General features: G+C 37.9%; 1 protein-coding gene across 3 annotated transcripts; it reads left to right on the top strand.

Moving 5' to 3' along the window:
- Positions 1–442: 442 nt before the first annotated feature.
- On the top strand, positions 443–7,804 carry LOC121528642 (gastrula zinc finger protein XlCGF57.1-like). Of its 3 annotated transcripts, none has more exons than XR_005993490.1 (3): positions 443–674; positions 4,204–6,812; positions 7,697–7,804. XR_005993490.1 is itself a non-coding variant. In XM_041816165.1 (3 exons), the coding sequence occupies exons 1-3, from the start codon at positions 503–505 to the stop codon at positions 6,669–6,671; spliced, it is 1,329 nt and encodes a 442-aa protein (XP_041672099.1). In that variant the 5' UTR covers positions 443–502; the 3' UTR covers positions 6,672–7,779. The 3 variants fall into 3 exon arrangements, 2 of the variants coding, with proteins under 2 accessions (XP_041672099.1, XP_041672098.1); XM_041816165.1 differs by having other exon boundaries at positions 4,204–5,325; positions 6,637–7,779; XM_041816164.1 differs by having other exon boundaries at positions 4,204–7,779.
- The last annotated feature ends 6,134 nt before the right edge of the window (positions 7,805–13,938 follow it).

Below are 13,938 nucleotides of genomic sequence, written 5' to 3'. Positions count from 1 at the left end.
TAGGAAAATGTGTGGCACTTTGGAACAAATGGATTATGTATAAGAAAAATTAAGAAAAGTACGACTGTACTCCAGATTGTATGGAAAAGACCTGTGCTTGTAATTGTAACACCCATGACAAAGTTTTGTTCTCTGTTAAAAAATAAAATGAAATGAAAAGAAAGTTTTAAAAAATTATATATATATATATATATATATATATATATATATATATATATATTTTTTTTTTTTTAACCTGGGGTTTCATAACATAGTGACCTTTCATACAACAAACCTAAATACGGATCTATTTTCACTTTACAGGGTCTTAACTAAAGTGTTATCAGGCTGGCCCACACTCCATACCAGTAGGTGGCGGAACTGCACCATTTCGTTGTTTGCCAACCGCCAATAAGCCCCAAGATAGAGGACGAAGAAGAACAGACTTCCGCTTCGTCTCTGTCAAAGTTTCTGACTGTAGAGACGAAGGCTCAAGCCAAACAGTACACTAAGTGAGACAGCAATGTCTTTAGTGGAGAGGTTTAGAGATGTCGCCAACGAGCAGCTAACTGCTGCAGCTGAGGAAAAATGTGACGATGCTACAAGAGCTGCCGTCGAGGACGAGGCAGAGATCAACGTTCAGCGCAGAGAGCTGGATACTGTTTGGAACCCTTACATCGTTTTACACTCAATAGGTGAGGAAATAGGATGTTTGCTCTGTATTTGTGCTCAGAGATGTTGCTATTTAGACAAATTTTGGGCCAATATGCTGATATTTCTAGATTGAGTCGTAATGGGTCCACACTATTGATATTAGCGTCGGCCATTTTTTTTTTTTAAATCATTCTTCTTCGTCGTCCGCTATCTCCTCCTTCATACTTCGTCGCACTGACACCGTTTGACCTTTAAAAAGTTCAGTTTCTTCGTCATTCGACTGCTATAACTTTTCTCATTTCTAACTTTGATAATTTTTAAAATATTTAAATTTGTTTAACAATGTCAAACAGATGGCATCATTTCACAATCTTGTCTTTCTTCAACTCCTCATAACTTTGGCATTCCTTGGGCTATTTTAACTATTCCACGATCATACTCGTCAGCTTCTTGTGCTCTTTTTAACTATTTCTAATACTTTTTATATTATTTATACGTTTTTAAACTGTTGGTCTGTCATAGCCTTAATTCAGTCAAAAGATATTGGTAGGAAATTGAGCTGTTTTTGTCCGCCTGATTTAGTCAAATTTAGCCCGATAATAGCCGTTTAAAATATAACCATATTACAGGGAAGTCTTTATAGAGACGTCTTTTCAACGACCCTAAATGACTGCATTTCACTTTTCAGTTTTCTGTTAAATCTAGATGTTGTTCAGACAGAGTGGAAACGCTGTTTTAACATCTGTACAACTGTTCTTTTTGCTGGGTGGGTTAGAAGTCAGTTATTTCTGTTTATTAGATTATGAAATAAATTAAAGTCAGACAGCAGGAGCAGTCTGTCTCTCAGGAAGAAACATGTTTAAATCATAGCGGGGTCAATAAAGTTTCTATCAGTCTGATGTTAGTGAGCGTCAGGTTTGATCATCCAATTCCATCCGTTCCAATCTTTTTTTTTTTTTTTTAACCTATTATGCTCTGACTTTGACCTGAACTCATCAATATCTGTCACAACACGGACATATTTCATTAACAGATGCCCCAGCGGCCATGTCAGCCATTCTGATCCTTCGCCATTGGACAGGAAGTGGGTCATTTCTACATTTTTACCTCCGCCAAGGAGGTTATGTGATCGGCAGGGTTTGTTAGTTAGTTAGTTAGTTAGTTAGCAACATAACTCAAAAAGTTATGGATGGATTTTGATGACATTTCCAGGAAATACCAGAAACGGCATAAGGAAGAACTGATTAGATTTTGGTAGTGATCCAGATCACCATCTGGATCCAGGAATTTTTTAAAAGGTTCTGTACTATTGGGAGATAGGGCTCATGGCAGAGATCTGCGCCCTCTGAGTGCTTTTCTAGTTCTTACTGTGTTGACGCATCCAATTACCTTTAAATTTCATGATCAGGGTCTGCCTCTCTGCAAATTTCAGTGTTAATTGAATGGTTTTGCTGTAGCGCCACCTATTGTAAGACACCAGTAGCACATCAAAAATTGAATGTCCAATTTTTTTTTCTTTGATGACAAATAGTCCTTCCCTGATCACTTAAACATATCCACCTTTGTCACTCTGCCACCTACTGTTGAGGGGCAGTATTACCTCATTAGGGCCCTATGAATTCTGCGTTAACGGAATCACGGACAGAATCACAGAATTGGCCTGTAAAAACAGAATTTACAATTTGACGCAAAAATCGTGGAAATTGCATGAATTTGACTGAAATGCTGATTTTTTTTTTTTTTTTTTTTTTTTAAGAAAGAGGGACATATATCCGGGAATCTGTTCCCAGGGGAACACTAAAGCAGCACACAACTTGTCCTTTACTTCCACAAACATTCACCCGGCCCCCTCCTAAACAGTAATAGCATACGCCAGGCACACCACTCACCCCTTGGAGGCTTCAAAATCGAGTTGGGATTGAGATTTGAGACTTGAGATTTTATAAAGTCTCGTAGTCAAAATGATGTTAAATTCAGCTTAATAATTCCTCCCGTAGATACTGTAGTTCCCTTTGGTTGTTTAACAAGCAAATACTTAGCAGTCGGATATGAGACAGATGGACAGACAGCGAGTATGGAGAGAGATGAGGAGAGAACCGTTACGAGTAAAACACAATGTAGCATCAAACTGCATGGACTGTTTTCAGCTGTTTCTATGCTTTTTCCGGCCATTGAATGCGTATTTCAGCTATTTTTATGCTATTTTTAGCTATTTTGAGGCTACTTTCAGCTATTCTTGAGCTATTTGCACCTGATTTGAAGGTACTTTCAGCTGTTTTTTAGCTACTGAATGTCATTTTCAGCTACTTTTATGGCATTTTATGCTAGTTTCAGCTATTATTTTGCTTTTTCAGCTATTTTCAGGACTTCTTCCACAGTTCAGCTCTCAGCAACCCCACACAATTTCAGCTGAAGTTGCAATTCTGTGTAGTTCCTTTTTAATACCAGACTCAATAAAGCGGGACAAACTTTTTTTTTGTCTATTTAAAATACAAAGACACACACAGGAGTGAACAGAGACAAACGTACAAATCAATAAATATGGAGATAAATAATAAATATTGGAACAGTAATAAAAAATAGAAAAATAAACATGAGAAACGTGAGACAATGAATACCTCTAAGAGAAAGGCAGTATCGACTTCGGGCAACAAGGCACTAAACTTAACTGGTACAAAATGTATGAAATAAACAATATAGCTTGTCAAATTGTCTTTTTTCATGCCAGCACAGTCACTTTCTATAAATTTATTTTTATTATTTGCAAAGTCTTTGATGCTTTGGCTTTTTGTGAGAACTTAATGGAGTCCATATATTTTCTGAGCTTCTGATATGAAAACTTTGAATAGATATTTGAAGCCACTGAATTTACTTCTACAGATGTGATATTTGGCCAGTAAAAACAAAAAATATAGCCAAAACAAAGTTTGTGTCTGTCCCTTGTCTGTAAATCAAAAACACCAAAAGCAACATCTTTAAAGCAAATGGAGAAGTCTGGAGTTAAATATGAGTTAATGAAAATCAACATTTTGACCAGAATACCTCTGTAAATGAACAAGTCCAAAAAGATGTTAGGTGGTCTCTGGTAAGTTATCACAAAATAACCAGTTCATGTGATATCAAGTTTATGTTTTGTAGGAATACTTTAGCAGGGAAAAATCTATGGATAAACAGGACAAACTCTTGTTATTCTGATTTTCTTCCCCAAATTTTTGACAGAGAATGGAAAAAAAGGGAAAACAAGATGTTTTCTATTCTTTTTTCATTTTAGTCACAAAAAGGGAAAAAACGATATTTTCGAAAGAGATGGTCTGTTTTTTGTTGATTTTATTATGTTGTTATTTTGTTTCAATGAAATACTTGAGGAAAAGTAAATCATGTGACCCACTGGGAAAAGTGAACATTTCAAAATAAAAGCCTGAATGTCAAAATTTAGGCCTTTATAGCCATTCACTGTTTTTACAGTTTTATTATTAGGACTATTTGCTCTATGCCAGGGGTTCTCAAACTTTTCAAGGGGGGGGCTAATGACATGTTTCCTCTCACTTTGTTTTGTTTTTGTATCTCCAGACATCCAACAGCAACATGTGTGTAAGGAGGAGAAGGATGGGCAGCAGCTCTGTCAGCAGGAGAGGAAGTCCAGTCTGGACCAGGAGGAGCCAGAGCTTCAACAGATGAAAGAGGAGCAGGAGCCTCCACAGATGAAAGAGGAGCAGGAGGAAGAGCAGATCAAACAGGAGGAGACTGACATGTTGATTATGACTCCTAAGGAGGAGGAAAGTGAGCAAAGAGAAGTAGATGGACAACATGAACACCAGCTTCTTTCTCACAACTCTCATGTTGCTGAGAATCAAGATCCCAAAGAGAGCAAGCAGAAAGACTCAGAGATAACTGTAAAATCAAAACCAAGACAAGAGCGAGGCAAAAAACACACAGATGAGAAGCTGTATTCATGTGAAGAATGTGGAAAAGGGTTTACATATAACTGTGAATTGAAACGACACATGAGAACACACACGGGTGAGAAGCCTTTCTCCTGCAGCACCTGTGGAAAAAGATTCACTCAGCTAAAAAGTCTGAATTATCACATTCAGACTCACACAGGTACAAAGCCTTACACCTGTGATACCTGTGAGAAATCATTCACACAGAAAGGTCATTTGAAAATTCACTTAAAAATCCATACAGGTGAAAAACCACATTCCTGCACCATGTGCAACAAATCTTTCAGAGAAAAATCTGATTTGAGATCCCACATGAAAACACACACAGGTGAGAAGCCTTACTCCTGCAACACCTGTGGAAAAAGATTCAGTCATAAATCAACTTTGACTTTTCACATTCTTACTCACACAGGTGAGAAGCCTTACACCTGTGATACCTGTGAGAAATCATTCACAAGAAAATATGATTTAAACCAGCACCTTCACACTCACACGGGTATAAAATCGTACACCTGTGATATCTGTGAGAAATCGTTCACAGATAAATATGCTTTGAAACATCACTTAATAATCCATACAGGTGAAAAACCACATACCTGCACAATGTGCAACAAATCTTTTAGACAGAAACCTCATTTGACACGCCACATGAGATCACACACAGGTGAGAAGCCTTACTCCTGCAGCATCTGTGGAAAAAGATTCACTCAGCAACCGAGTCTGAATTATCACATTCAGACTCACACAGGTACAAAGCCATACACCTGTGATACCTGTGGAAAATCATTTACACAGAAAACTAATTTGGACCGTCACTTAAAAATCCATACAGGTGAAAAACCACATACCTGCACAATTTGCAACAAATCTTTTAGACTTAAAAAAGAATTGACACTCCACATGAAAAAACACACAGGTGAGATGTCTTACTCCTGCAGCACCTGTGGAAAAAGATTCTATCAGAAATCAGTTTTGAATCAGCACATTCTAACTCACACAGGTGCAAAGCCATACACCTGTGATACCTGTGGAATATCATTCACAGTTAAAAGGACTTTGGACCTTCACTTAAAAATCCATACAGGTGAAAAACCACATACCTGTACAACTTGCAACAAATCTTTTAGACTTAAACAGAATTTGACAGTCCACATGAGAATACACACAGGTGAGAAGCCTTACTCCTGCAGCACCTGTGGGAACAGGTTCAGTCAACTGTCAGTTATGAAAAAACACATTCTTACACACACGGGTATAAAGCCGTACACCTGTGGTACCTGTGGAAGATCATTTACCATGAAACATTTTCTGGACAGGCACATAAGGGTCCATGCAAATAATGCTTAGACTTCCTAAACATGTGGCAGAACCTGACACTTGGGATAAAATACAGTTCTCAGGAGAGATCACTGAAGATATCTGATTGGATGGCTGGAATAAGAGCCATCTCACCGACTATATGTGTCTTGCCAAAGTTGTAAAAACTTTAGACCTTTTGAACTTTGGATCCTAAATCAGAGAAACCCTGGACAATAGCTTCCTATCTGGACAAACAACAAAACCTGATGGTGATCATAAATATCTCTTGCTCTTTCTGTGTGGGCTGGAAGTCCCATAACTACTGTAAACATCATGTTTTTTTTAACAGGAAATGTTTATCTGAGATTGCACACATGAAACCCAATGTTATATTCCATATTTCTTTATCATTTAAGATGGCTGAGAAATTCATTTTTGATTTTAATCCAGATGTCTTCCATGGACCAACAGTTCCATCTATTGTCCAGTATCGGTCACACATGTCTCCACGTAACATATCCCCTTTGTGTCCTAATCGGCTACTTAGTTTAAATGTTTAAATGGCCAGCTATGTGCATGTTCATTTTTATCTTTGTGGAGGTTTAATTGATGTCATATTGTAGAATTTCATAACCATTTGTTATTCCTACATGCTCTTATTGAATTACTATTTGATGAAGAGTGGTTCACAAGATGACATTTGATCTCCAAGACAAGGGAAAACTCAGATGGACTTGGTCCTCCCTTTTTTTGCTTTAAGACCTTGGGTATCAGAACCCAAGCGGGCAGAATTGAAACGAAGATAAGAATCCTTGGAAAGGACCCATCTTGCTGTGTTTGTCAGAAAGTCTTCTGAGAGACCCACCTTCGTGCTGTTGCAGAACCCACCAGCTCCAGGAATCAAGGGTCCGATCCAGCTGGTACCAACGGTAGCTGGTATGAGATTGATTCATAATTGAATTAAAATTGTAATTAATTAATAATTATATTTTTTAATTACAATTTATTAAATAACAAATCCGCATAAGCAGTGGTGCCCTGTTACCATCGATACTATTCCAGGTTTATTGATAATATTTATTCATTATCACTGTATATCGCTACAGTCTTCATGCAGCTTCATATACAGCTCATTCTCTGCAGTTTAACAACAATAATAACCTTTACAGTTCTTCATTTCAATAATATGACAATAACGTGATGCTCAAGGAGGTTCAGTTTTCTTTGAAGCACATAGTTAAGAATGTGTATTTTATTTACATGTTGAAAATTGTTTACCACTCAATGCTTGTCACTACTCAGGGTTCACTGATGGAGGTTGTTTCGTGTTATAGATACCTAGGTGTTTTGATTGATGATTCCCTGTCTCTTACTCCTCACATTCAGCAGCTGGTTAAAAGGTTAAAACTGAAACTGCTTTGAGGTCCATCACAAACTTCAAATCCTTCACTCATTGTTTTTGTATGAACATAAGGGTTGGTCTTCTTTGTCATCACGTAGACTTAGACACTGGTATATTCTTGTCTACAAGGCTATTCTTGCTCTTCTACCTTCTGACCTACATCATTCTGAAGAACTGTGGAACGCATAATCTCTGGTCTCAGGATCTTTCCAGTCTGGGTCAGAACTGAATCTGGAAAAAATGCCTTTAAATTAGCTGCTCCCTTTGCCAATGATTTCAAAAGACCTAAAATGTAGTGAGCTGTTTCTCATTGGAAACTTTTAAGAGGAGGTTGGTTGACGTGGAGGCAGTAACAACTGTCTGTTTTGATTGTGTTTGATTGCTGATTTTAATAAATACTTGCTGTTTTCTCTTTCAGCGTGCTGGTGCTTGGCTCGTTGTTTGTAACTCTGCTGCTCCCTGTGTTGGCCAGGACACTTGAAAAAGAGATTTTTAATCTCAATGAGGTTTTTTCACCTGGTTAAATAAAGGTTGAATAAATAAATATCATGCTGTTTAGTATCAAATATTCCTATTCTGTATTGGTGTGGGTTTTTTTTTTTTTTTTTTAAATCACATTACACATTGACAGCTGGGATTGGCTCCAGGCCCCTGTGACTCTAAATGGGATAATTGGTACAGATGATGGATGGGGGGATATTTACTGACGCTCCCCTCAGTTTAAAATATGAATCAACAAATTAAAAGTTAATTAACGCACATACATATGATCATGATGAAAAAAGATGATATTGTTTTATCTCTACATTAAAAAGAAGGAATATATAAGTAACACAATCTTAATAATGAAACATCCTCCTTTATTTTAATGATTGATAACTCTGCTGTAATACTTTAAATAATCCATAGACTACTGTGGCTGATAGATTAGGCAAATTTACCTCACAATGAACAAAAAACAGCATTTGATTTTTAACATTCAATAAAGGCAGTAACATCAGCTAACAACAGACTGTACTGAGATGAACTGCTTTGTGATTTTACATTGTTGTGTCAGAGGGGTGGGGTGGATCTCTACTGTGGGCTCATGACATCACAAGCCCAGTGTCATTTTTCCAGATTTTGAAGCTCAATTTTATAAACTTAAAGATGTTTTATTTGATTGAAATTTGATGTGGGGGCTCATAACACAGTGACCTATCATACAACAAACCTAAATATGGATCTATTTTCACTTTACAGGGTAATTAACTAAAGTGTTACTATTAGATACTCTGGCCCACACTCCATACCAGTAATATGTTAAACAAACAATAACTGATATTTCAAGGCTGAGTCGTAATGGGTCCGTGTATTTTCTGGCAGATCCAGAATCCAGAATCAGTCCTAAAATGGGACAAATGTTTTTTTTTTATTTGTCTAATTTAAATACAAAGACACATACAGGTGTTAACAGAGACAAGCATACAAAACAATAAATACAGAGATAAATAATAAATATGTGAACAGTAACAAAAATAGAAAAATAAACATGAGAAGCCCAGGGCTGCCAACTTTCCAGAAAAGTTAGGAGTGAGATTTTAGAAAAAGAACTGCATGCACAGAGCTTGCCATTTTTTGAGTGTGCCAGGGCATACAGCTGTTTATTTATTCATTTATTTATTTATCTTTATTTATTTTTTATTATCCAAAATACCAACCTAATATTAAGAGAGCATGGCACAGGGCAGAGTATGGTGCGTTTTGTGCATAATGTACTATTGTGTTGATTGAAGATGGGAGTCTGAGACAAACTTCCTTTTTGACATCTGTGTTTTGTTTTTTATCTTAAACCCCTGGTGTGGTGCAGGGTACACACAGGTATATGGAGTTAACCCATTAATTACTTTGAAGTCTCTAGTATAGCCACTTCTCAATCCCTTCTGATGCCATCATACAGATCTGTGCTACATTTTGTTCCAAGGATAGGGTAGACATGACTCACCTTACTTCACTCTTTGTTGTTAACTACTCTCCTTGGTTGTTCTGGGGAGAATCTAAGGGTAGGACAGTAAAATAAAATGGATCACATATTGTTGTCCTATGAGATATATATGTAGCAATGCAAACAGAGCTGGCTGTGCTGCATTCTGTCAGCTTATTTCCCTCATCAGAATTTCACGATGACCCTTAGCCTACTTCTGAAAGTCAAGCAGCAGAAGCTGCAAGAGCAGTCAAAAGAAACGGTTTATCCTATAAGACACCAGTGATACAACTGCAGTGTTTTAAAAAAAGATAAAATCATAACAATTATAAGGTTGCATGATCTTTTCTAAGCTCAGTAGTAAACAATAAATTCTGCCTTTTCTCCCAGGCTTTGCAGATAAAATCTGCTATGGCAAAAGTTCCTTTTCTGAAACAGAACTCAAGTTTTTCCAAAATCATCAAACCAGAAAAAGTCTGCATTAACCATTTATTTTTTCCTAAAAAATAAATCCCTTAAGCCATCATAAATCGGACAGTAAAACAGAAAATGAATCTCGTTCTCAGTTTCACCAAAGTCACACAATAAACACACTCTGTCTTCCTCTGGAATGGCATTAAACCTTTTTGAGGGTTGTAGGGGCTGCCTGTCTGTAAATAACACCACCATTGTCAAGGACTGACATGAAAACAGCCTCCACAACCCTCTTCCTACAAAACATAGGGAAGTTACATTTATTCCCTGTGAGGGAATTTTAAGCATATTTTCTTGGTATTAAGGGTTTTAGCCATGGAGGTCAGAGAATGGTCAGTAAAGCAAGTCAAGACCACCTTGTGAGGAGATGACCATTGCATGTGGGGTTGTAGAAGTAAATGAGTGGCAGTGAAACAGATGCATACTGGGGGATGACCATTGGTGGAATGCTGTCCATGGGTATAAAAAGTGGAGTCTTGTGAATGACGGCAGAGAACACTTGGGACCTTCTCTCCGTGTTGCAACATGTGATTAAAGGAAAGAGACTTGATTCATACACCGTGTTATTCATCAGTTTTTAAGATTGCTCTGACATCCTGTAGAAATACCAAACGTTTTGCAGAGGTCGGCCAACAAGATCACTGATATGAAAATTGAAAGTCATTTTATCATCAATCCAAACAACTAAATATTTGTAATAATTTACAATTATCTATCTTACAATCTTTAATTTAATTTTAATTTATATTTAATCTGCGTGTTTTGCAACCACAATAAATAACAAGAAAAACTACAGCAAAACGATATTCTCAAGGCGCTTTCAAGGAAACTTGGACCACCAACGATGGAACAACAAAATTCAAATTGCTCTCAGTAAAAAATCACATCATTAGCAAGGAAACTAAAGAACAGCAGCGAAAACGTTCACAAGGTGCTCTGGAAGGAACTACAGCCTAACACTGAGGAAGAATTGTGACGACCAGCGAGGCATCAGACTTTGTTTTTATTGCTCCTGCACAGTCACCCAGCAATATGAAGATAAGGAAATGATGAAGACTACAATAAGACCCAGAAGCCATGGCGTATACTGGTAACCTGTCTTGTTTATGTGTGTACTGTGCTGGTCGTGTTTGCAGTCCTTTGTGTATTTGTATATCTCTCTGCTGGTCTTAAGAAGTTGCCAAAGTGCTCAATGCTGCAGGACTGGGCATTCTGGCAAACGTTTCAGGGACGCACTGCTGCTGTTTTAAATCATGGGGTCTACAAGGAGATGGTCTTTGGTTCCTCCGTCCACGTGAGAAGTTGAGTCAGGCATCCTCGTGCTGGGGACCATAGCCGAAGGTAAGAGGAAGTTGGGACTCGACATGCTCATACCATGTTTCACTCAAATGATTTCTAATTTAAGCCCAACTTTGGATGGGTTGGGACCATGATGTACAGATGCTGTTATGATGCACCTCTGAAACATCTTTGTTTTGTCCAATCTAAGGTCAAGATTGCATCTGCAAGTCAGCCTTTGGTGACTCTGGACTTGTCTCGGGCCATAGGCTGCAGTAGGGTATGAACCCTTGCCTACAACTGAACCTATTTCTTCTCCTTTTACCAGTGTTCATCCTATCAGAAGACTCCGATGCCCTCCATCTCTGTAGGACACTGAGCCAGGATTCAGATTGGGTCGTCAACTAACCACCGGATACCTGAAGCCATTGGAGGCCAGAGCTGCTCTAACGTAGATTGGACAGAAACAAGTGCTTGCAGGTTAGCATCACATTCTGCTGTTTTAGTCTTATTTTAGGCCTCGATTTTAACACCATATTCTTAATGTTGTTCACTCTTGGTGGGAACTTAGTCATGTGGGAACTTGGTGGGAGCCCTCGCCTTTCATCTGATGAAGTCCTAGAGGAGATCAACCTTGGCATACCTGTCCCCTGGTGAGCTCGAGCCTGGACCCCCTGCAGCTCGCCTACCAGCCAGACATCAGGGTAGACAACGCAGTCGTCTACCTGCTGCACAGGTCCCTGGTTCGCCTGGAGAACCCCAGCAGTGCTGTGAGGGTCATGGTCTTTGACTTCTCCAGTGGAGTACAGGCAGATCATTGTTGGCAGAGACTGGACATTAAGAGGGTGGAGATGTACAAATACCTGGGAGTTGGACTGGTCACACCTGCTCCTGCTGAGGAGACTGAGGTCCTTCAGAGCATGCAGGACTCTTGTTACGGACGTTTTACGATAGTGTGATGGCGTCTGCTCTCCTTTATGCGCTGGCTGGCTGTGGAGGAGGGAGCACAGAAAAAGACTAAACTGATCAGGAGGGGAAGGTCTGTCCTGGACTGTTCCCTGGACTCTGAGGAGGATGCTGGCCAAGCTGGCATCCATCATGAACAACCCCTCTCACCCTCTGCATAACACTGTTGGGGCCTGAGCAGCCCCTTCAGCCAAAGACATTTACACCATCCCTTTAAAGAGTGCCAGATCATTCAAGCCAGGGACTGGCAACTTTGGTTACCAAGGGGGCCACAAAAATTCTCTTTTTTTCCTTCCTGAGGGCAACGTTGTTTTAAATAGTCAGATAGGACTGTTGTAATAACTTGGAACCAGGGATTATGAGATTAATTTGATGCATTAGTGCATTATTATTTTAATCCAGAGTAATCTCACACTTAATTGTCTCTTTCAACACGCTTTGGTCAGCCGCTTCAGCATCTCCCTACAGCCACAGTTCTGAAAAATAAGTCGATCATGATTCTCATTTTTTTACTTCCTTTTTAAAAACTCAGATGTTTACCTTCACCTGGAATTTAAATTGTGATTAATATGGTTAAACTCTATGTGATTAACAATTAGCAATTAACTGCAGGGATTCTGAGTTAATCCTGATTAAAAATGTAGATCATTTGACAGCCCTACTTACAAATATATTTCATCAAATTCAATGAACCAGCATTCATGTTTTGAAAGCTCAAATGCAAACAGAAAATCTTAATGAGTTAACATAAAATAAAACAGGATTTCAGCTTCTTCTTAAATGGCAGGATCAGTTTTTTTTTTTTTGCCAAAGTATCTCTGACTTGCATCTCCTTTCCCCCAAATGCATCTATTAATGCTTCTTTAAAGGGTTTTACTGAAACAAATACAGTCAGTTCCCTTCATTAATGTCCTGCAAAGAACAAAAAATGCACTAGTAATCCAGTCTGACAAGATTACATTTAAATATTTCTGTTGCATATTTTTCTAAACTGTTCATGCTGTTGTGCAGATGGATTTACTTCTTGGCTGATGATCTCATGTTTACAGTTTGCTGACAGTAGAAATTTTCTCCAAGTTCTCTTATATCTTAACTTGTATACAGTAGATATAAGAGCGTACATAAATGTGATTATGCTTTTATGTCTGTTTGTACAAATATGTATGTGACTACTGTCCCACAGATGTTACAGCCAGCTATCCAAAAGTCTTTGCTCCTCAACATGTTCAGTTATTGATAATACTATTACAGTTCAAGATGTGTAATGTTACCTGGATATGTTTTCCCTCATTTAAATCAGTACCATTCACACTGTTTTCTTCAAATCTGGTCTTGATCCTTCCACAAGTCAAAGTGTGCATGTGTACATTTGTAAATAAGACTATTACATCACTTTTTGTCATATGGTATTGAAGTATTGTTGGCATTTTATCCCCTTACTTTGGGATCTTTTGTGTTAATGTCTTTATTAAAGAGTGCAAGTATTACAAATATTCCTAGCTTACATTTTATTTTTGTTAAATATTTGCTGGTTTTGTTTCCCTCTACTTTGAGCTGTTGTCATAACCAAATTTACCTCAGTGGAGGATTAATAAAGGTTTATCTTTAATAACAAAGTGATGAAATTTCATTATTTTTACTGTGGCTTGTAATTAAATATTAAAATATTCAACCATCTGTCCGATTTCTCTTTAATCATTTCAGACCAAAAACCAAGAGCAAATAAATCCAACCATTGAATTTGTTTCCATATAGTCAAATGCTTTTTAAATAAATACTACCAGAACCTGGGGTAGCTTGGAGAGTATTAATTAATCTATACGCTGCTATTGTGTGGTTCTATAAACTATTTATTTACCATTTAGCAGATTTACTCTGCTCTGTGCTGTTTGGTACATTACATTACTATGGAAGAGAATCGGGGCCAACAAAAAAGGAAGCATTTTCATTGCTTGCCAATGTTTTCAGAGAAAATTAAA

Source organism: Cheilinus undulatus, linkage group 20 (assembly GCF_018320785.1).
Source record: "Cheilinus undulatus linkage group 20, ASM1832078v1, whole genome shotgun sequence".
In the NCBI taxonomy this organism is placed as follows: domain Eukaryota; kingdom Metazoa; phylum Chordata; class Actinopteri; order Labriformes; family Labridae; genus Cheilinus; species Cheilinus undulatus.
This window is presented reverse-complemented; position numbering and strand designations above follow the sequence as displayed.

Coding starts and splice junctions, on each gene's coding strand:
- LOC121528642 (XM_041816164.1), top strand. CDS start 503: ATGTCTTTAGTGGAGAGGTTTAGAGATGTCGCCAACGAGCAGCTAACT. Junction 675..4,203: donor CATCGTTTTACACTCAATAG/GTGAGGAAATAG, acceptor TTGTATCTCCAG/ACATCCAACAGCAACATGTG.